This window comes from Sipha flava, unplaced genomic scaffold (assembly GCF_003268045.1).
Source record: "Sipha flava isolate LNK unplaced genomic scaffold, YSA_version1 67_pilon_pilon, whole genome shotgun sequence".
In the NCBI taxonomy this organism is placed as follows: Eukaryota; Metazoa; Arthropoda; class Insecta; order Hemiptera; family Aphididae; genus Sipha; species Sipha flava.
This window is the reverse complement of record NW_020273607.1, coordinates 2361692-2383101: the sequence shown is the minus strand read 5'-3', so window position 1 is coordinate 2383101 and position 21410 is coordinate 2361692. Positions and strand designations below refer to the sequence as shown.

The window sequence follows — 21410 nt, the reverse complement described above, 5'->3', positions numbered from 1 at the left end:
ATATATATATATATATATATATATATATATATATATATATATATATAATAAATGCTTTTACACCTGAGGATTTTTTAATTTAAAATTGGTTGTATATTACAAATATAATAATACTCCAGACTAAGCATTTATTTATTAATTTCTATATATAAACTATTTACTTATATATTAATTTATGAGTATTACAATTAACTAATTTTTTTTTTAATGATTTCATTCCTACCATCGGTTTTTTGGCAGAAGAGGCTAAAAAATAATTATCATGCTTTTCACTCAAATGTAAATCCAATAGATGAGCTGATTGCAATAATTTACGACAGTAAAGACAGGTATAACGATGATTTGAATTGTAATGTAAATCATATGCAGCCATAGATGAAAAACTCAACATGCAACCATTTACATTGCATCGGAAATTATCAGTTTTTCTAAAATAAACGTATATATATATAAAATGAATCAATTATATAAAATCGATGAGCGACAGAAACATACTCTGTCTCTTTGGGCAATTCTTCGATTTCAAAAATTCCTTCTCGTCTGTAAATGTTGAATGAGGAATCAACTGCTTTAAAAAGATCATCGTCAAGACGCTTATGACCCGTACCACGAGCAAGTATTTGTAGAAGTTTTTCCATGCTTATAAATAAGTATGTAATTATAATTTATAAGTAAAACTTTTTACTTTTATAATTAAAGAGTTCTTATTTTCAGTTTTGAGTAAAAAGATTAATTATCGATAAGGTTTAAATATGATATGATAAGTTAATACCACAGGCACGGTTTAGGTTTAAGATATAATTATATATCTTGTATATCTTAAACAGTGACTACAGGATAGATTAACAGATAATACTATCATACAATAAATAAATTATATATTCTGTTATATTATATTCAGTAGTTCCGTGATAAGTTTCTTTATTATAATTTATAAGTTGAAGAACTAATAACAATATCAATATTATGCGACCCTTATTTTTATAGTTTACTCATTTGTAAGTTTATCTTCTTTTTTTAGGAGTATATTTTTTATTTTGATAGATTTTGATAGTGTAATTACTTCATGGTTGCGATAAAATATAGTATTTGTTAATCAAATTATAGTAGGTATCAAAATTAACCATTGTTTATTTAATTAATTAAAACATAAAAGTTTCTTATGTCTTTCAAACTAATTTCAATTTTTAGCTGAGTTTTTTTATAATATTGATTTCAAAATAAACTAAATATGTCTGGTAATGATGAGTATGTTGATGTAATGACTTCCAGGTAAGTACTTTTTACTAAAAAATTTGATTTAAATAAACTAACCATTAATATTGTGACTACTTGGTATTAATTATTGCTAATAATTTATTTTATTTAAGTCCACCCCATACAACTCGCACAACCTTACAAAGTCCAGGAATGAAGAAAAAAAAAGTAAAAAGTAGTAAAGATGATCCAGGTTCAAGTGATGAAGAACGATGGTTAAAAGCCATTGAAACAGGAAAATTAGATGAAGTAGATGATGAGCTAAAAAAAATTACTAAAAAAGATCCAAAAATGATGACTGCTAGACAAAGAGCTATGTTTGACAGAAAAACTGATAATAAAGAATTTACTGAAGAACTCGTTGCATTGCCATCTGGTATGTAATCTTAATCAGTTATATTATAACTAAGTTCTATGAATAATTAATGATTTCAGGATATAGAGAAAAAATATTAACTCCAGAAATGTTGCAAAAAAAAGCTATAAAATCTCAAAAAAGGAAACAACAAGCAGATGAAAAAAGAGAAAATGATAAAAAACGTACTATGGAAAGGTTATTAAAAAAACATGAAAGCAAATCTAAATCTAATTCTAAAGGACGGATGGCTAAAAAAGATGTGAATAATATTGTTTACATCAGTAAAGATAATAATGTTTCTTTACTATTTCCTGAAGGAATGGATTTTCCCCTTAAGAGTTCTACAATTAAGTATGTTTATTATATAATTCATATATTTAATTTATTTGAAACAGAAATTATATTAGTAATTTAAGTTAATATCATAACTGAGAGTCTGCAGTCAACATATTAGAAGGGGTATTTTTTTTGTAGGAGTAAATAACCTAAACTCTTATTAGAATCTTTAGAGGTCTTCAAGATAAAGCATTAAAAGATCTAATCTCACCAAAATTATATTTATTTACTTAAAAAAAAAAATATATAGCTATTTTAATAAAAATTATTAATGGATATAAAATTTATTAGGTGAATTATTTTCAGTTTCTAATTTTGAATTTAAACTATTAATTAATATTTTTTATTTTAGAAATATCTTATTATTAGGGCCTGGATTTTTATGCAAATGCATATTCTTCTACATTCATCTAGAATAATTTTGATTACAAATATTGATGTCTTTTATTGTATAGATTCTTATGGATAATTTTTGATTTTTTCATATTTTGCTTATTTGAGTAAAAATTACAATAAATACAGAATCTTATTAACTAATGATTGTAATTGTTTGACGTGACAAAAAAGCAAATTTATATCAGCTCATGATTGGCTGATCACTATTAATTGACCCTTCAAAAAATCCTAAGTTAGCATTCAATTTTATACTCATACAAAATGTGGCTTAAAACCGATAAAGCCTAATATTTAAGGCATTTAATTTTAAACCTAACATTTAAAAATAATGCATAATATACTTATGTACGTACACTTACATTAAACATTTTTACACTAACCTGTATGTAAAAATATTATTAGTTTATAACTGTTATGAAAATACTGGTTATTTCAATGTATCATAAATATAATAAAATATTTAATTGTATTGTTTTGAATTTATAGACCTCCACCTGCTCAGCAAATGTGTGGACTTGATGGCTGTAAAAATCCTAAAAAATATTCATGTTCTCGAACGGGTCTTCCATTATGTAGCTTACAATGTTACGTTACTAATCGATTAAATATTTGGAACGCTGTATGCTGATTGATTATGTTCTAATATTTCAAGTATGTATATTTATTTATTATGATGCAAAATACGTATATCTATACATTTTTATTAGTGATGGGTCGAACCCTGATTTTTTAAATCAAACCGAACTTTAAATTTTTTTTTTCAAACTCAAACTGAACCAAACCTTCATATTTTTTACCGAACCGAACCTATTATGATTATAAGTCAAACTCGAACTCGATACTTTTTATCATGTACATTGTACCTACCTACAAATTAAATCAACCATAATTATTAATTACTATTGTATTTTAAGTTTTCGTATTACCTATTCTACATATTAACTTTTAAATCTTAAATAATTGTATTATTTACAATACATTTAAATTTTAGATAATTTTTTATTATTATTATTACTTTTCAAAACCAGTATTATGCTCTCTTGCGTTGTCTTGTAGCTTATTATTATTATTGAGTATTAATATTATCAAGTTCGATTTTCGAACAGTAAAAGATGCTTGATAGTTCAGTTCAATTTTTTTTCATGCAGAGTTTAAATTTCGAAACCGAACCGAACATCAAGGGTTTGGTTCGGTTCAGTTCGAGATTCGAACAGTTCGACCCATCACTAATTTTTATTAACTTAATAATTATTCATTTAAATAAAATAATTAAATTAAATATTTAACAAGACATATTAATTAAAAAATTTTATAATTGATTTATTATTGTATGTTTATATTTCCGACAGATGGCCTTGTTGGTGGTATCAATTTTTTTAATTCAGTGCCAAGTTTTCGGTCGATCATCACTTTCATCAAAAACTCGCCTTGTTGAAATGGTTTAAAGGTAGATGGTACTATGACATAACTTGCTAATGTTGACACTACAAAAATTTCAGAAATCACTTGTTTTGCTTTAAATGGTCCAGAACTACCTTCTGGTTCAGTACATAAAAAATATTCTGCTCCTAAAGTTTCTTTTTGGTGAAAATCATTCTAAAACAAAAAAAAATGTGTTTGAATTACAACCAATTGTTAACCTATTTATTATTATTTAAAACCAAATTTACTTTATATAAAAAAAAAGCAATGTATAATGGATTTTTTTTGTTAAGTCGTTTCACTTTTAACATTATTTTAATTGAAATAAATAAATGTTCTTCAACAAGTCCTGAAAAGTGAAAATGAGTAATATCAACTTTTATTAAAATACATTTTTTTTTTTTATTTTTTAGTTTTATAATACAGTATCACATATTCATTTAAATGTATAATGTTTTAAGAAGTATTACCTGTAGGAAATTTGAGCAAATATTGAGGGTTTGTTTCAAACATATCTAGATTATTCCTTGACCCTCCTGCATTAAGACCATATATCCAGCTTCCATGAATTGTCAATACTTCTGGATACCCCTGTGAAATTAAAAAAAAAGAAATTTTTAGTTTTTTTTTAAAACCCAATTTATCTTTATTTAGTGTTTGACTTGAGGGGGCGCAGGGAAACAGAGTACCCCAACTAATTTTCAGAAATTTTAGTGTCCCCCTACTATTATTACGTTATAATTATAACCTTTAATAAGTCTTGGGGACACGATTTTTCTTTAAAGTAAACAGAATCCCTCTTCTTTAATTTTGACAAGTCGAGCACTGTCTTTATTGTAAAATTAAAAAATATTTTTACTTACTTTAGAATTATTAAAATCATCATTTGATATGTTAGTAAACTTTTTATTGTTTTGTTCTTCGCAGACATCCACTTGTTCAACCTATTAAAGTATAAATTTTAAATTTTAAATATTGTTCATATTGTATGTAATTTTTAAATTATATTTAAATAATATTGATTTTATTTAAAATTTATAAGTAAATATATACATTTGTATATTAAAATTATGTATTTATATAGTGTATTTTTTTTTCTACAAGAATATGAAAAATGCAAAAGAACCAAAAATTATAATTTGTATAAATTGTTTTATAGATTTTACATAGATCATGGATGGCAAACTTTTTGATATTTATGTGTTAAATAACATTTTTGTTTGATTTTATTTGCCCTGGGTATCAACAACTTTACAGATTTTTTTTGTTTTTTACTTTCCGCTAAAAAATTAATTAAATATGTATTCAAACAGGTCTTTACTTATTGATACATTTTGAATTATTAAAAATAGTTTATCAGGTAAATTTAAGCGGTTGATGTGTAACAAGAATCCTACCTTGTCTGTCGACGATTATAATAAATGTCTTATCAAAAATCATAGACGTATAGGGCATAGGTATTTTATAAAAAATATTGTCTTTGTATAAGATCAAACGAAGTAAAAATTTTGAATTATATTTAAATTTAACGCATCACTAAGATTGTGTGCTTATTTTACTCAGTTACACGTGTGACATAAAATCATCAATCAAAAGGCAAACAACTAAACCATCAGCATATATTACGGAGTAAACGCTAGATACCATATTTTTATTATCATCAGGTGATCTTTTGTGTTCGTCATTCAGCGGCAGGCACTATCGAAACATCTAGGATTTCAGAGCTTGTGAAATATATAGTTCAATAATGTTATAACATTTCTGGTTGTTATTTATTAATATTATATTGTATAATAAGTAACAACAACCTATTTTGTTTTGCCATTATACATATCTTAATATCATATCTATACATTAATTACATTTTTTTAAATCATTTTCAAAATAAAAATAATAATATTTAATTTATTAAACTCAGATTTCAGGATTTTCATAAATTATCATTTTAATATTTTGATTGAATGTTGTTTTTTTAAATGTAGTATTTAAATAAAGTATATTTATAATATCTTTCAGAAAAAAATTAATTCAAAATCGTTTACATTTTTTTTTTTTTTTTAAATTTCAAAATAATAATTTTATAAAGTTACGTAGTGATGTAGATTGTAGATAATTAAAATGGACTGTAATTTTCTCACCAAATAAAATTTAGCTTCAATAAATTTGTGAAATTTACTGTTGATTTTTTTTTCTTTAAGAATGTATGAATTTAAATTTAAATTTACTTGTGTATAGTTGTAAATTTATTTACAGTTAATTATTACTTAATGTAATATGTATGTTGATAGTTCTAATACAACGATATTTTGATTCAATAAAACTTTAGTTTCACACAAAAAGGGTTTTATTCACTACATTATTTGGTAGGTTACAATCAGTAGCTAAGCGTTAAAAAAAAACGTCGCAATAGGTATTAGTGTTTTTTTTTATATTATCAGACGATGTATCTACCCTTGACATCAATTCCCTTAGAAATTAATTTGCCGATTTTAAAATCGAATTTACTTAATCTTGATTTATTTAATTTTTGTAAACAACGATAAAAGTGAATTATTTCATGGTGTTTTAATATTACCGAAAATTGTTGAGAAATGTACGATACATAAAAATCCATGTTATATTATAACTACCTAATAAATTCGTTGGAAAATTAATATATATTTTTTTTTTACGACAATCGATTTTTATAGTTTATCACTTTAACCCGTTATATTCCAAACATGATAATTTGGTAATAATAAAATAAAATAACACATGTCGAAGGATTAAAATATATATTACAGATATGATAATAGTTAATATCGTGAATAAAGTAACACACAGCACATACAAAGTGCCTGATTTAATGAAATTAGGGCCAAGTACACCAACTTATTTGAGGGCTTCAAGTTAACAATTTTCCTAAAAAAATGTACAGCAAATAGAGAAAAATATTACGGATAGTAAAAATATATTTAATACTCATTAAATAATACAACAAAATTATACTATTTAAAAACATTAAAAATACTTTAGAATTTTAAAATAGCTTAAATAAAAATTAATTAATTTGTACTTTTGAAAAAAAAATGGTAAAACAACTTATTGATTTGATGCCTTAAATAATTAAAATGTAATACAAAGTGATATTTTTATGTTTTTATGATGTTTATCATAATAAAGTTTTAAAATTACCTTGGTTTTTTTTATGTTTTTTTTTTGCTACAAAATTTTCATTTATCGAATACCCTAGATATCTGGTGTTTTAGTAAGGAATCTATTCAAAGATACCAGGCAGATTTTTATTAAGTATATCTTTATCCAATTTTACACTTTTTTCAAAAAAACACTGGGACTCAGTTATAAACTTTTGTAATTAAATATAAATTAATATAATAAAGAAATTTCTAATATGTTGCTGTTATTAATAAATGTCTTCAATTGTCTGTGATGTTATGGTTGATAGAATACTCTTTAATGTTTTGTCAGTTACAATATATATAAGCGAATAGACTAATGGTTATATTATTCTATAGTTTATTTTTTATATTTTTATACGTGATAGAATTATAATGTAGATATTTTGGGGTCAGGGGGTCACTCAAACACCAAAAAAACTCAAGGGTAGTAGCTACTAGCCTTGAACCTTCCAGTGTGCGCCACTGGTCGTAACCGTTCAAGATCTGTAAACCTAATAGGTTCACAACATTATGATTCTAGAAATTATAACTATCAGAGGCTGATCACTTGTAATGTTATGCTAGCACTTGAAATATAACAGTTGTCACATTACAATTATTTTTATGATTAACGTGTGCGTGTATAGTATTGAGAGATAGCTTAGATTTTGTTCGTGTTACCGTCGAACGCGTACTGGTAACCCATTCGCAGTGGAGGATCCACGAGGGAGGGGGGGGGGGGGTAAACCCCCCCCAAAAATTAGGAAAAATATGTATTAAAAATCAATAATTTTACGAATTAAGAAAAAGATTTTTATTTTTTTTAAAGTATGAGGGAAACTATATAATTTTTATTTTTATTCATACAATAAATTAGTAGTCTTAAATTTAAATGAATGTATTATATTATTTATTATTATTTTAATTTATTATCAATCACTGACTGCAATGTTATAAAAAATATTCCAAGAGAAAAAATGTTTCATAGCCCCCCCCCCCCCCTCAAAGAAAATCTTGGATCCGCCACTGACCATTCGAGTGCGTACAAGAGAGTTGGATTCGGTTGCGGCAAAATAGCCGCAGATAGGTACCTAATTACGGAAACTATTCGAACCGACGTGGGTGTAGTAGAGGACGGACGTTCCCGATGCGGTCGGCGGTCTGGCGAGGGGGTTCGGTTATTTGGTAATTCGGCGAGAAAACGCGCGCGGTCGACCGGTTGGGTTTACCTGCATTACTCTGGTGATACGGTGAACCGGGAACCCGACGCTGGTCCACGTGCGAAATCCCGCGAACCCGTAATTGTTGTAGTGCGCGGCGGCCCCGTCCGCGTGATCGCCATCGCCTCGGCCCTCCGCCGTCCGGCCACCGATACCGTCCCTACGATGAGTGACGGTTCCCGATGCCTCGTCGACCCGCGGTTCGGACGACTTGCCGCCATCCGAGTGTCCGCATCCCATGGCCGCATGTCACGCGACGAACGGAACGCTATTGCGCGCTGTATTGCGTCCGTCGCGCGCGGTGCCGCCTCGGCCGCTCACGAACACATTGACCACACGCCATCGTGCATACACACGCGGCCGCCGTCCGCACGCACGTCCGCGTAGCGCCCGGCAACCCCGGCCTGTGTGCGTGTGCTTTGCACCGCGGTCAACCCGTACCTCTCCTGACCCGCGTGCCGTGCACACTCGTACAACAACAGACACGTCGTGCAGTGGCGGACTGACCCGGGTGGGGAGTGGGAGAAGTCCACCGGGGCCGCAGCCGTTAGACGGACGCCTTCGTCATGGTCTACTTTTAATAACAAAAAAAAATAAAAAAAAAATACTTTACTTTATAATTTTATAGACCATCGGTTCTTAACCTTTGTGTAGTGGCGACCCAAGATATTTACCAAATTTTTCCTGCGACCTTTTTATAAATAATATTCAATGGCAGAATAAAAAATAACTATTTGGTACTCTTAATTGAATAACATTTTTTACTCATATTACTTGTATTCATAACAAGTCATAATATTAATTACATTATATTTAAAAATAAACATTTCATTTAATAATATTGTATTGTTTTTTAAATAATTTTTAATTTAATGACTTCCTTGGTCTTGATGTTGCTTTACCAATGAATCAATTTAGAGTTCTTCTATGGAGTTAGTGAAATACGCATCGTGGGATCGACATCAAGCTTGTTTCTTGATTTGGTTTTGATTGTAGTTAATATCTTTATTACAACATGTAAAAATATTAGTTAATGGCCTTTGCATACTCAAATTTAACTCATTTAATAACGAAAAAATATCTGATAGATACGCAACTTTTGTCAACCAAATTATATCTTGAAAATGGATGGATAACAGTGAATTTTTTCTCTTAAAAATACTTCTATTTCAGTTCTTAATTCAAAAAATCTCGTTAAAATTTTTCTCCATGATAACCAACGTACATGAGGTTTCATTTATTATTTATAAGACTTAAAAATAAAAATATTATACTAACGTTTTAAATTTTTATCCGACCCATTTAAAATTATTGGCGACCCAAAATTGGGTCGCGACCCTATGGTTAAGAACCGCTGTTATAGACGATCATGCACATTGTTAGATTAACAATTATTGACAATCAAAAGAACACGATTCTGGGGCGCGAATATTTCTACATAATATTATTTATTTTTAACGATGTAGATACACCTAATATTTGCTAAAATACCTAGTAATCAATCCAGTGGAATGGGAACTTAGGAACATTACTCAAAACCATATCCAAACTTATCGAATTCTGTATAGAAGAGAACACAATACTTATAAGCTCGAAGCCCGAAACCTACGTGGAAAGTGAGATAAAATTGGAACTGGACAATAAAGAAGTCGATAGGATCTATGAAAACATGTTTCCTTGGAAGATTCATAGCGTGGATATTTGTTTTATTTACAATGCATGTGTATTCATGATTAATAATTAATGTTTATGGTTTGAAGTAATGCAGTTTAAAGTAATCACGATAAAAAAATGCGGTATTCGTCAATTGCGCCGAATATGGGACACTACCTGTATACATCTATTGCGCTGATATAAAAAGGGTATATTAAAAAGGTATACATTTATTGCGCCAGTATAACAACTATACAGTACAAGTAAAAATCATAATGGCTAAAAACAAAAATTAAAATTAAAATCAAACTTATCATTCTACATATTTTGTATTAGTATATTATACTTTATACTTATAACACTAATCCTACAAATTTTGAAAAGTTCTTAGGTCTAATATTGAAATTAGTTATGTCTATTTTACTATTTATTTTTTTGTCATAAATTTAGAGTTTGATCTGTTTATGATAACTCAGAGAACACGTATTATGATTGTTGCGTTACATCATTTTTAAAACTTCATAAAAAACAAAAATATTTGTATGAGGTGAATAAAAATATTTCCCAAATTCTGACTGAAATGCCTATCAGGCATTTGTTGTTCTTTCGCCTGATATGTTACACGACCAAAGATATGGGGGAAAAGTTGTATATTCATCAATATATGTATCAATGAGGTAATAAAAAATGTATTAACTCAAATATCGATCGGCGCAATAGATGTATACTTATAAATTATATCTTTTTTATACCGGCGCAATAGATATATACCTTTTTTCCATCCCATAATTTTTTTTTCTATAAATGCGACTTTCGGCACAATTGATATAAAGCCAAAAATGCTTGCCCTATGTTTGCAATTTTAATAGACTGTAATATGCCACGTATTGTTAATATAAAACAATAACGTTACACCCAAAATTCCGATGATATGTAATATGCCATATGTTACTAATAGAAATAATAATGTACATGAGAAAACGTATTTTTAACGCTTCACATAATTAAAAAGATTAATAACTTATATAATGTTATATATTAAGTGTATACAATTTAAATTCTCAGAAAACTACATTGTATACATGCGAACATATTTTTTACTAATGTGTCATTTATGACAACTAACAACTCACATTTAACTATAAATTTATTAATAAAAATCGGAGTGACAAATGCATGAATGTCACATTCTATCTAAATTTTTGTAAAATATTGAATCTAGTTGGTATTTTAAATATTATTATGATTTTTAATTTTCTATACTGATGATTATGCAGTATAATTGTGCATAATATTACAATGTATTGATTTTAAAACGATAAGTGATTTTGGATCTCACGTGAAAACGAGAGTATTATATTGATTACTTAATGCGTCCCGATAATTCATCATATTTTCAATGATCTATCCTATATACCATATGGTTGTCAATTATCACCGGTTGTTACATTAATATGCATGCCGCGTTCACTAAGTGAATTTGCTTTTTTTACGAAATAGATATTCACTTCAAGAAACGTATCTATTTAGTAGAAATAACGTTTTTCTACGCTATAATGTGGTTTTAATCTTTTAAGTGAACAAGATTAATATTTTATTTTTATGTACATTTTATAATTTAATATAAAATAACAGAAGATAGTTTCACCTCTTTTTAATTTTTTTTTTCTTTAGTTCATTTATTATTATATATTTTATTATTTATTTGGACCTGGCTAAGAGCTATGGCAACGAATATTGCACAACATTTTTTTCAAGGGGCACACGATATTTGACAACGGATTTTTAGAACGAACAAATATAAGAATAAAACCTTGTTAACTTTTTCATTGTTTTTTTTTTTTTTTTTAGTGTTTTCATTGTTTTATTGTAACTGTCATAGTATTTAATTTTCGAGATTTGGAACAGTTTTGTGGTTAAATTATAATATCAAAAATATTTTTATTTTACTTTTAATACTGTGTCATTTTAGAAATTTACCTGCAACATTTTTCAGTAAATTTCTAAATATTTTCATAGATTTTTTTTTTTATGAATTTTAGTCTGTTCTTTTGTTGCACATGATTTATATATATTTGGGTTTGCTTTTTTTTGATTTTCTTTATCAATTAGGTCAATTTTTCATACATATAATATTACTAATAGTAATAATAATAATAATAATAATACAAATAATAATTAACTGTTAAACATTCTACATTTCTTCAATTTTTTCTTTAGTCGTAATACTATAAATAAACCACTTATAAAAGTCAAACTATTTGGTTTTGCTTTTATTTTTATGATATATTTCTATCTAATACTAAAAGTGGTGGTGGAAAATCGATGTTCTAACAGCGGAAAACCCGCTTGTTAACAGTAACGGTAAGTAGTGGTGCTGTGTGCGGTGGTGGTGAAGACGGAACACGTGATGTCAGGGGCAGACAGGGAGTATTTAAGTGGAGAAGATTTAAGCAGCTAAAATTGTTTTTATTATATTCAAAAAAGTTGCCTCTTGTTGCGCTCGATTTAGGCCAATTTTACATCCATTACGTTTATATTAAAAGGGTATTTGTATTAGGTATATTTCATAATAATATAACTTGTAAATAGATAAAATAGTTTAAAATTACTATTAATAGTAATAATAATTTGGTTTTAATAACGAATTATGATATATACCTTATACAAAGATTTTCTTTTGGTTTTCAACAAGCGAGGTGCATTTGGTATATCAAATAATGTTGGTAAAGTATTTGGTTTTAGTTTTTTTTTACCATCCAAACGATTTTGTTTGAATTGACCTTCTTCGAAATGGATATATTGGAATATGCAAAAAATATAAAATAATAAATAATAACTATGTTCTAAAGAAAACGACAAAAAATATTAACATGACTAAATTGTATAAATACATTATAAATAAGAATTTTTAAGTTTAATCTAATACTTACTTCACACAACTCAGATGAAATTTGTAGGTTGCCATTTGTCACGACGACAATTTTATAACCAAGTTTTTCGTCTTTTAGGGTCTCTTGAAAACTGAAAAAGACGAAAACCTTCACTACGTGTATTGAAACAGTTTACCGCTGTACAATCACCCATTTCTTGTAGAATTTTATAGTCTCACACACAATAAATTAAAATCATATAATAAGACGTTCAGCTGAATGGGCTGAATCTATTATCACTATGTATCAATTGTCGCAAAATGACGGACGATCATACCCACCTTTTATAGTGCCTTAGTGTGAACTACTACTGAAATGTGTACTGCTGTACTGATAGTGATAAAACGAATAGTTCATTGCCAAACAATATCAGTATGATCAATGAAATTAGTGAACTAGGTGAACTTAAGAATAGTTCATTTGAACTATTCACAGAAATTAAATAAACTTTCCATCTCTAATACCTAGTAGTACTAGGTACTAGGCTAGTACAACTTTCAATATTTTTGATACAATATTAATATATTATTTATCTTGCATCTAATTTCTTCTTGTTACTCACTAGCTGTAGTGATTTAACTAGTTTTGTATTAACTATTAAGTAAATTTTTAGATACAAGTTGATACTTAACATGAATTCTAAGTTATGAGGTTAATTAGAAAATTAATTAACTAATTAAAAGTATAAATACTTATTCTGGAAAATCTACAAATAGTATGCACTATTTAAATTTTAATTTGCTTTAGTCTGTATTTTAATAAATTATAAATTAAATTGCAATTATTTTATTATTTACCGTAAGGCGTAGTTTGATGTATTGAGTCAATTATTTGATATTTTATATTGTATTTATTTAATAATCCAGTTTAACTATTAAGTACTATTTGCTAAGAATTAAAATAATAACTTACTATTCATCTACTTTCTATTCATCTTTCTTTCACTTCCAATACTGTACTTCTATATTCTAACCATTATAAATTTATAAACAATCTACATTGTACTTAAGATTCATAATGTTATTTAGCACCTAATTTAATTTAATGTTTACATTGTACAATATGCCAATAACCTCAGTTGTTGCGGCTTTAATTAAAAAAAAAAAAAAAAAATAAAAAAAATAATTTACTGTAAATTTGAACATGTTGGTAATTCTTTGGCATTTCCCAGCTACAATCAATAGCATTTTTTTTTTTTTGTTCTAAATTTTTGTCAGTCCCTCCTCTATGCTTTCTTTTCTTGTTCATTTTTATTAAAAGAATAATGAAAATCAACAACCCGATAGTTGTAAGCAACGACTTCACACACAAATCAATTGTCACTGTTCCGAAGAACGAAATTATAATAACGATGATTAAATAATAAACACAAATATAAAATACAAGACGTTAGGACGGGGAAATAAGTACAATAATATTGTTGAATGCGAATTAAATGAGAACTATTCAGCTGTGTATTTTTTGTTATCGACATTTTATTTTATAATATATTAATAGAACTTAATTAATTAGATTATTAATCTAACTTAAGATAATAAATTGTACGCTATTCTTTGTAATCTATTCCTCTATAGAAACTATAAACATGAGAAAATAACTGAGAATCTAAAATTATAAATAATTTGGAAGTCATTTATGATTTATCCATAAATATTCTCATATTTCTACATTATAGGACACCTTTGTCCTTTACTGGTTTACTGGCCTTTCTATTGTATAATAATTAATAACTAATTAATAAACGCAATTTTATATTTTATTAGTATTTTTTTAAAACATTTAATACACCAAATATAGTTATTGTTGTCGCGTCGCTGTTTTTATTTTTGTCTTTGTTGCAATTACCATGAATAAATTAAGATACTAAATTTAGATAATCCAATAATAGTTAGAATTTTAAATTATATATTTATATATCCATAAATGGCCAAGTTAAATCTAATGGAGACGCGCATTTATAGATAGGTCATAGGTACCTCTTTTCAATGCGTTTTAGAAGTGTTATCGTTGTACAGCATATGCGACAATTTTACGGTGTACCTACAGCTTTGGTATGTAGCATGTGTGAGTGTCTGGCCTAACACAATGGTCAACGGCCACACATAATAAAAAGTGTTCAGGCCGTGGCCTGCACCGATCATAGGACTCGGCGCCATTGATGTCTACTGATATAGATGGTATATTTCGACTTAAAAAATGTTATACCATATCTGTTGATGGGAATAGTCTATAGAATTATATACATATATACAAACAAATGGGTTTATTATAAATATATTATACATAAAGGCTAATTATATAGTTTGACGGTAAGTCGTGTTTGTGTACATTATATATATATTTATTTATATTGGGTTTGCGAATTTTCGGTAACAAAATATCAATTTTATAGCCATGCAGGTATCGTATTATTTATTTAATGATTAATAACATACAAGGTCACCTATTTTATGCGATCATTTTTTTTACTGTTATATCATATATACTTATATAGATTTATGTAGTAATGAAATCTACAAAAATAATTTAAGTATCGGTATATTTTGGTATACTTATGTAATTATTAAATTGTGACTTCACGAATTACCACGCAATCTGAAAATATAAGTGCGGCTATAGCGTTCTCGTCTCACAGTACGAAAAATCGATTTTAAGTATAAAAAATCAATAATTTAATATACTCGTATGTGGCTCATATTTCTAAACAAAAGCTTATTTTATGTATACGATCAAATACACATCAAATTGTCAAAATGATGTACAAGTCTAATAATATAATTTTTTTTAATAAACATATCAAAACATGGAAAATCAATCACTGATCAAATAAAACCATTTTATGACAAATAACATTTGAATTAACATTATATACGGAAAACAAAAGAGAAAGGGAAAAAATAAAATACAAATTCATAATTTTCACATTTAAGATAAAAAACTGAAAACTATAAGATGCCATCATAGTACGACAGTCATTTATTATACGAGATAGACTAGATAAACTTGTAGTTAGATAAACCACTAGTTCATTTTGTGATAAAATGTTATTTATGACTACATGATTTGCAAATTTAATTTCGTAAATCGATGTAGTTTTATTAAACATTGTTTACCCAGAATTGTATAACGGTGAAGCCTAAGTTTATATCTCTATTCATATTACTCAATCTAAAGAATAAATCGTTTAATATGTTTTTTTTTATTGATCTAAAAATAAAGACAACCCGACATCTATGGACATTAATTACAAATATGATACACACAATAGTTATTTATAAAAAAAAATGTATGAATAAATTAATATAGTTTGTATTTAACCATATAATTTAATATTTAAGATACTGATATAAAGTTATTAAATTCAAAACTTTCGATTTTAATTTGGACGTGTGTTTATAGGCCATGTATATAATATGTTATATTTTATATAATAAACATTCTTTATAATACCATTCTAATACATTTATATTAAGGTATTTAATAACATTTAATATGATCATAATTTTATTAGTTCATGGTTTATTGTTACTAGAAATTGAAAAATAAGGTAAAGTTTTAAATTTCCAATGTTCATACTTTAAAAGTATAATGGGGAGAAACTCTGCATAAATGTATTTTAACTATCGGGATTATCAATTGATTTATTTTTTAACAAATTTCATGCATGTTAGATTAACCATGCTATGGCATTTAAATAGCGATAAAATAAATGGTTATTGCAATCATTACATTTTATAAACTGTAAATTGACTTACGTTCACTAAAACTTCTCTTTAAAGTCAAGAATAAAATTGGTGTAATAATGGCACAAAGTTGATCAAATTCTAATAACCTGATGATATTTTATTTTTATTGATTTGAAGAATCAAGTAAATAAAAGCTCCATACGAACATTTTTGAAATTTACAATAATTATATTCATGCTTATAATAGCACATATATTTAAATACAGTGAAATCTATAGTGGACACTATAGGACATCATTATCATTATAATTAAATAAATAAAAAAAAAACATTTATAAAATAATAAAATAATAAAAATTTGTAATTAAATCATCAGTTCTCTTATAGGTTATTTAGAGGTAATCGTGAACAAATATTTCACTACTTATCTGCGTAGTAGTGTTTTAGTCGTTAAAATAAAAAGTAGAATAAATAAAAATCTTCAAAATCAATAAAACATAATTATATATTGTATTCGTTTAATTAACTAATATGTATATTTGATAGCAGATGGGTATTTTAGGGGTGGTGAAGAGGGCGATCCCCCCTGAGTCCATATTTAATGAATCGATTATATGTGAGATACACATTTAAAAAAATTTTAAATGTGGATCATTTTATAATGAAATATAATTACACGTAGCTGTGAATACTGAATTGGGATTTTTGTCGGGTCCATATTTAGTGAAAAATCAAATAAAACACAAGCGTAATTTTCTAAACACAAACAGGTGTTAAAAAAACTACACAAAAGTCGATTCTAAGTGGATCCGGTAATAAATTAAAAAAAAAAACCACAAATATTAAGGATTCACTTGATTTAAATATTACCAAAAATTTTACTTGTACATTTTGAGCCTGAATTAAAGAAAAAATTGAGTCTCTCCCCCCTAGAAGTAAATCTAAATACGCCCTGTTTGATAGTACGTGGTTTGATTAAAAATATCGATAACCGAATTTGGACAACTATAGCCCAAAAAGAAAAAAAAAAGGCTACATCTGCAGAATGTAGGCATTTTGTTACAATATCTTATCAACAATTATTGTAAATAAAATCAAGGCAGTCCATCGAAATTTGGCAAAGGTAGCACTATATTTTTTCTGATAGATGTTATACTAAAAAAAAAACAAAAAAATGTATTTCTGTGGTTCAGAAATTGTTTATTATATCACGAGGAAATTATTTCGAAATAATGAAATATGTGATAAGAATGTATGGACCAATGGTAGAATGGCAGTTCTGAATGTACCCGCATTTGCAAAATACGCCAGTATCGCGGTTTATGTAGTGCAAGGAGGGATACGGACAAAGATAAGAGGGCGCGCGCAATAGTACGACAAAAACAACAACAGACAACACGTACGTGATACGAGCAACTGCTACTGCTGCTGTATCGAACGAAGGAACGCAGCGGCCAGTCAGTAGGCATTGTTATTTTTGTAATCGTCGCGCCCCGTTGGGTTTAATGGTGCCGATAGCAAGTCGTTTCCGACCATCACATCGTTCTTGTTCCATGTGAAAATCGCGAGCCGTCGAGATGAAGAACGTGTTCCTTATTACCGTTGTCGGTTCGCTGATGGCGTTCGCCTACCTCAGTTACGCATGCAACGAGGCTGTGTGCGCGTCCATCGTGTCTAAGTGCATGATTACACAGTCGTGCAAGTGCGACCTGGCCAACTGTTCGTGCTGCAAGGAATGCTTCAGTTGCCTGAATAACTTGTACAGTGAATGCTGTTCGTGCGTAGGTAAATGTCGCGTATGTCAGGACTTCTGTTCTGGTGGCCATTCTTTGTTTTGATCATCCGTGCCGTCTGCAACATCTTACAATTTTTCAATACAATTAATCTTGTCGTATTGTTTTGTATCATTGACCGTAGATACTTCACCTTCATATATCTGTATACTTCATTGAACAATTGTTTCAGTTGCAATATCAATATGATATTTAACTTATGTTTCCCAACTAATTGATAAATCAGTCATTCGATTGGTTTAAAAATACACTACCATTTTAAAGTATGTGTAAATTTGTCTGAAACACTATTAAACTACTAGTTGTAAATAGTTTCAATATAATAAATTTTGCATAAATTAATACCAATATAAAATTTAGACAAAAAATTATTATAAACTAATTTTAATTGAATATTGTAACGTGAATTATATGATACACTTTATAAGAGTTATAACTCTTAAATTGTTGACATAAAAAAATTATATCTTATATTAAAATTATTGTTCAATTGTTTTTTACATCACGTTTGAAGTAAATAAACAAGTTATAAACACCTTTAGTGCATATATTATATAATTACACTATGCTAATTAATAATTACCAATGTTTTGTGTTTTAGACATGTGTCCCAAACCAAACGTGACTACTAATGCATTGAGTAGAAAAAGTCATGTAGAAGATTTACCAGAACCTATAATGACACTATTTTATGCTCTTGTTTCGGAACCAGATTTACAAGAACGTTGGGAGTCATTGACGTTTCCTATTGATTTTGATATTGATGTATTCAAACCAGATTTTCAGAAAGAAATTAAGTTGCTGCAGAGTAAATTTCATTAAATTATCTATAAATCGCAATGTTTGCTAATTCAATTTTAAATTTAGAAAATTCTGCTCAAGAAGTATCACCAGTGAAAGACGTCATAACTCTCAATTGTTCTGTAGTATACATGAACAATTGTCTGTCATGGAACAAATGTAAGGCATCCTGTATGTCGATGGGTGCTAAAAGCTACAGATGGTTCCATGATGGATGTTGTGAATGTGTTGGTGATCGTTGTATGAATTATGGAATAAACGAGAGCCGGTAATATATTTTTAAATAGCTATATCATTTTTATAGTTTATTATTTTATAGACAATTTTAAATTTGTTATTACCTATGAAAGTTTATGATTTAATGATTCCCATATAACATTTCTAATACCCACAATACATTTTTCCAAACATTCTTAGCTTTATAGTTGGAGGTAAATTTTTTGATAGGTAGAGTAGGCTATTTTATTAGCTACCTTGAGTAGCAAATTCCCTAGTAGTCCCTTGTAGTTCCTTTAAAAAAATGAAATAACAAAAATTCTTTAATTTATATATTTTAAAAATAACAATTATTATTATTATTTTTTTTTAATCTTATACATTTTATACTTAAAATAAACCTATTTTGTATTCATTGTAATTTATAGTCTTTTATGTTAAAATAATTCACAAGTCATATAAACATATATTGTTTACAAAACAATTATTGATGATAAATTTAAAGATTATTTACTTAGTTTAATAGTAATAATTAAAGTTTCAAAATTAAAATAGTGGTGTTAAAAATTGTTATATTAAATTATTTATTATAATTCATAACTATATCTGTTATATTTACCCATAATTATAAAAAGTAATTAATTATTAGAATATTTTTATTGTTTTTTTTTTTTTTTTTTGGTTTTCCATACTATGATTATCATTTTGTATTATTAATGATAGTTTAAAAAAATAATATTTGTAAGACTTCATTCAAATTAGATAAATAAAAGCAAAGCGAAATTAAGTGTTTAAAATGTCAAGAGAATTTAGGTTAGGTTATTAGTATATTTAATATTTTTGGAAGGGTATTATTACTTTTTAACTAAAAAAATTTTATAGTATAATTTGTTAAAAACAATAATATTACAAACGTGATTAAGACTACTAAATATATGTAAAAACAATTTATACACTCTGTATAAATATTTTTTTATTTTATATTCAATACAATTTCAATATATTTGAAAAAATTCAAAATCAAATAGATGTGATAGAATTATTTAACATTTGATATAGAGACATAGGTACAATATATAGCAAGGTTAACATTAATATCTGAACCACTAAGACAAATTAATAAGTAATATCACCAATATGTATATTATTTAAATTAGATTAAAACTTGTTTGATTATTAGATGTAAACACTGTCCATTAAAAGGAGCAGTTGTGCCAACAATTAGTGAAGCTGATTATGGTGATGAAGATGATGATGATGAAGAAATGATACAATAATACATTTTCTTAGTTATTAATGTTAATATTACTTTCAAATTTAAGTATATTCAAGTGCATAAACTCATATCAATAAATTTGTACTCTGTACTTTTATAAATAATTTAATTTAACTACTAAATCTTGCTTATGTAATTAGGTGAATAAATTTAGTTATGTCAACTAGTGCTTTTATTTATATCACTTTGGATCTGACTGTCAAGTGATTGATTGATTATATTTTTTATGATTTTTCTATTAATTATTATATTTATTATTAATTACTTTTATAACTTATAATAATGAAAATGTTTATTGTTTTATATAATATTGAGTATACTAAATTATTATTAATCAAAAATCAATTAAGTGCCATTTTTAATTATGTTTTTCTTACATATAATTACAAAGTTAAATAAAAATATTTAAAATAATGTGTAATGTTAAATAAGACTATTATTAACTTAAATTATAAGTTTATATTTGATAGTTTGTGTATTATCTTAAAGTTGACAAAATGAGGTAGTTTTTCAGATAATTGTATTATGGTGCATGTACTTGTTTAATTTTATAATTAAGTATTGTAATTGTTAATTATTATGCTAGCATAGATGTTATGTTTTTACATACTTATTATTATGATAGCATAGAATATACAATATTACATACTACAGTAGAAACTATTTGTATGAATATTAAATGGATCAATAAAAATATATTATTTTAGTATATTTTATTTTACAATATTTTCTATTAAATAAGTATATATTTATCTGCTGGGACAGGATGTTTGTTGTAAGAAATATAATTTTGTCATATTTACAGTTGTTATGAATAGTTTCTACTGTAGGTACGACAAACGCTGGCATTAATTTACAAATTTTATATTTTTTTATTTTGTTAATTTTTATTATTGTTAAAATAC

The 21410-nt window shown here is 26.9% G+C and overlaps 4 protein-coding genes and 1 pseudogene across 6 annotated transcripts in view; 2 read left to right on the top strand and 3 right to left on the bottom strand.

The window, feature by feature from the left end:
• Nucleotides 1-746, bottom strand: part of LOC112691897 (zinc finger protein 511) — a 1516-nt gene extending 770 nt beyond the window's left edge. Inside the window, exons 1-2 of the mRNA XM_025566330.1 lie at nt 496-746; nt 224-428 (exon numbers count right to left, since the gene is read on the bottom strand). Coding sequence (XP_025422115.1) covers nt 224-428; nt 496-638 — 348 coding nt within the window. The 5' untranslated portion in view covers nt 639-746. The remainder of the gene's footprint in view (nt 1-223; nt 429-495) is intronic.
• Nucleotides 747-973: 227 nt separating this feature from the next.
• LOC112691895 (INO80 complex subunit B) lies at nt 974-4017 on the top strand. Of its 3 annotated transcripts, none has more exons than XM_025566328.1 (6): nt 974-1106; nt 1192-1272; nt 1371-1633; nt 1693-1966; nt 2834-2998; nt 3697-4017. In XM_025566328.1, exons 2-5 carry the CDS (start codon nt 1232-1234, stop codon nt 2973-2975), a joined length of 720 nt encoding a protein of 239 aa, XP_025422113.1. In that variant the 5' UTR covers nt 974-1106; nt 1192-1231; the 3' UTR covers nt 2976-2998; nt 3697-4017. The 3 variants fall into 3 exon arrangements, with proteins under 3 accessions (XP_025422113.1, XP_025422114.1, XP_025422112.1); XM_025566329.1 differs by having other exon boundaries at nt 974-1110; XM_025566327.1 differs by having other exon boundaries at nt 974-1272.
• A 15-nt stretch (nt 4018-4032) lies between these two features.
• LOC112691894 lies at nt 4033-8568 on the bottom strand. Its single transcript, XM_025566326.1, has 3 exons — nt 8157-8568; nt 4633-4713; nt 4033-4360 (listed from the first exon to the last, which is right to left on the bottom strand). Exons 1-3 carry the CDS (start codon nt 8385-8387, stop codon nt 4226-4228), a joined length of 447 nt encoding a protein of 148 aa, XP_025422111.1. The 5' UTR covers nt 8388-8568; the 3' UTR covers nt 4033-4225.
• A 504-nt stretch (nt 8569-9072) lies between these two features.
• On the bottom strand, nt 9073-12887 carry LOC112691820 (annotated as a pseudogene).
• A 4810-nt stretch (nt 12888-17697) lies between these two features.
• Nucleotides 17698-20546, top strand: LOC112691860 (protein twisted gastrulation-like). Its single transcript, XM_025566281.1, has 4 exons — nt 17698-18204; nt 18814-19020; nt 19080-19281; nt 20410-20546. Exons 1-4 carry the CDS (start codon nt 17997-17999, stop codon nt 20504-20506), a joined length of 714 nt encoding a protein of 237 aa, XP_025422066.1. The 5' UTR covers nt 17698-17996; the 3' UTR covers nt 20507-20546.
• The last annotated feature ends 864 nt before the right edge of the window (nt 20547-21410 follow it).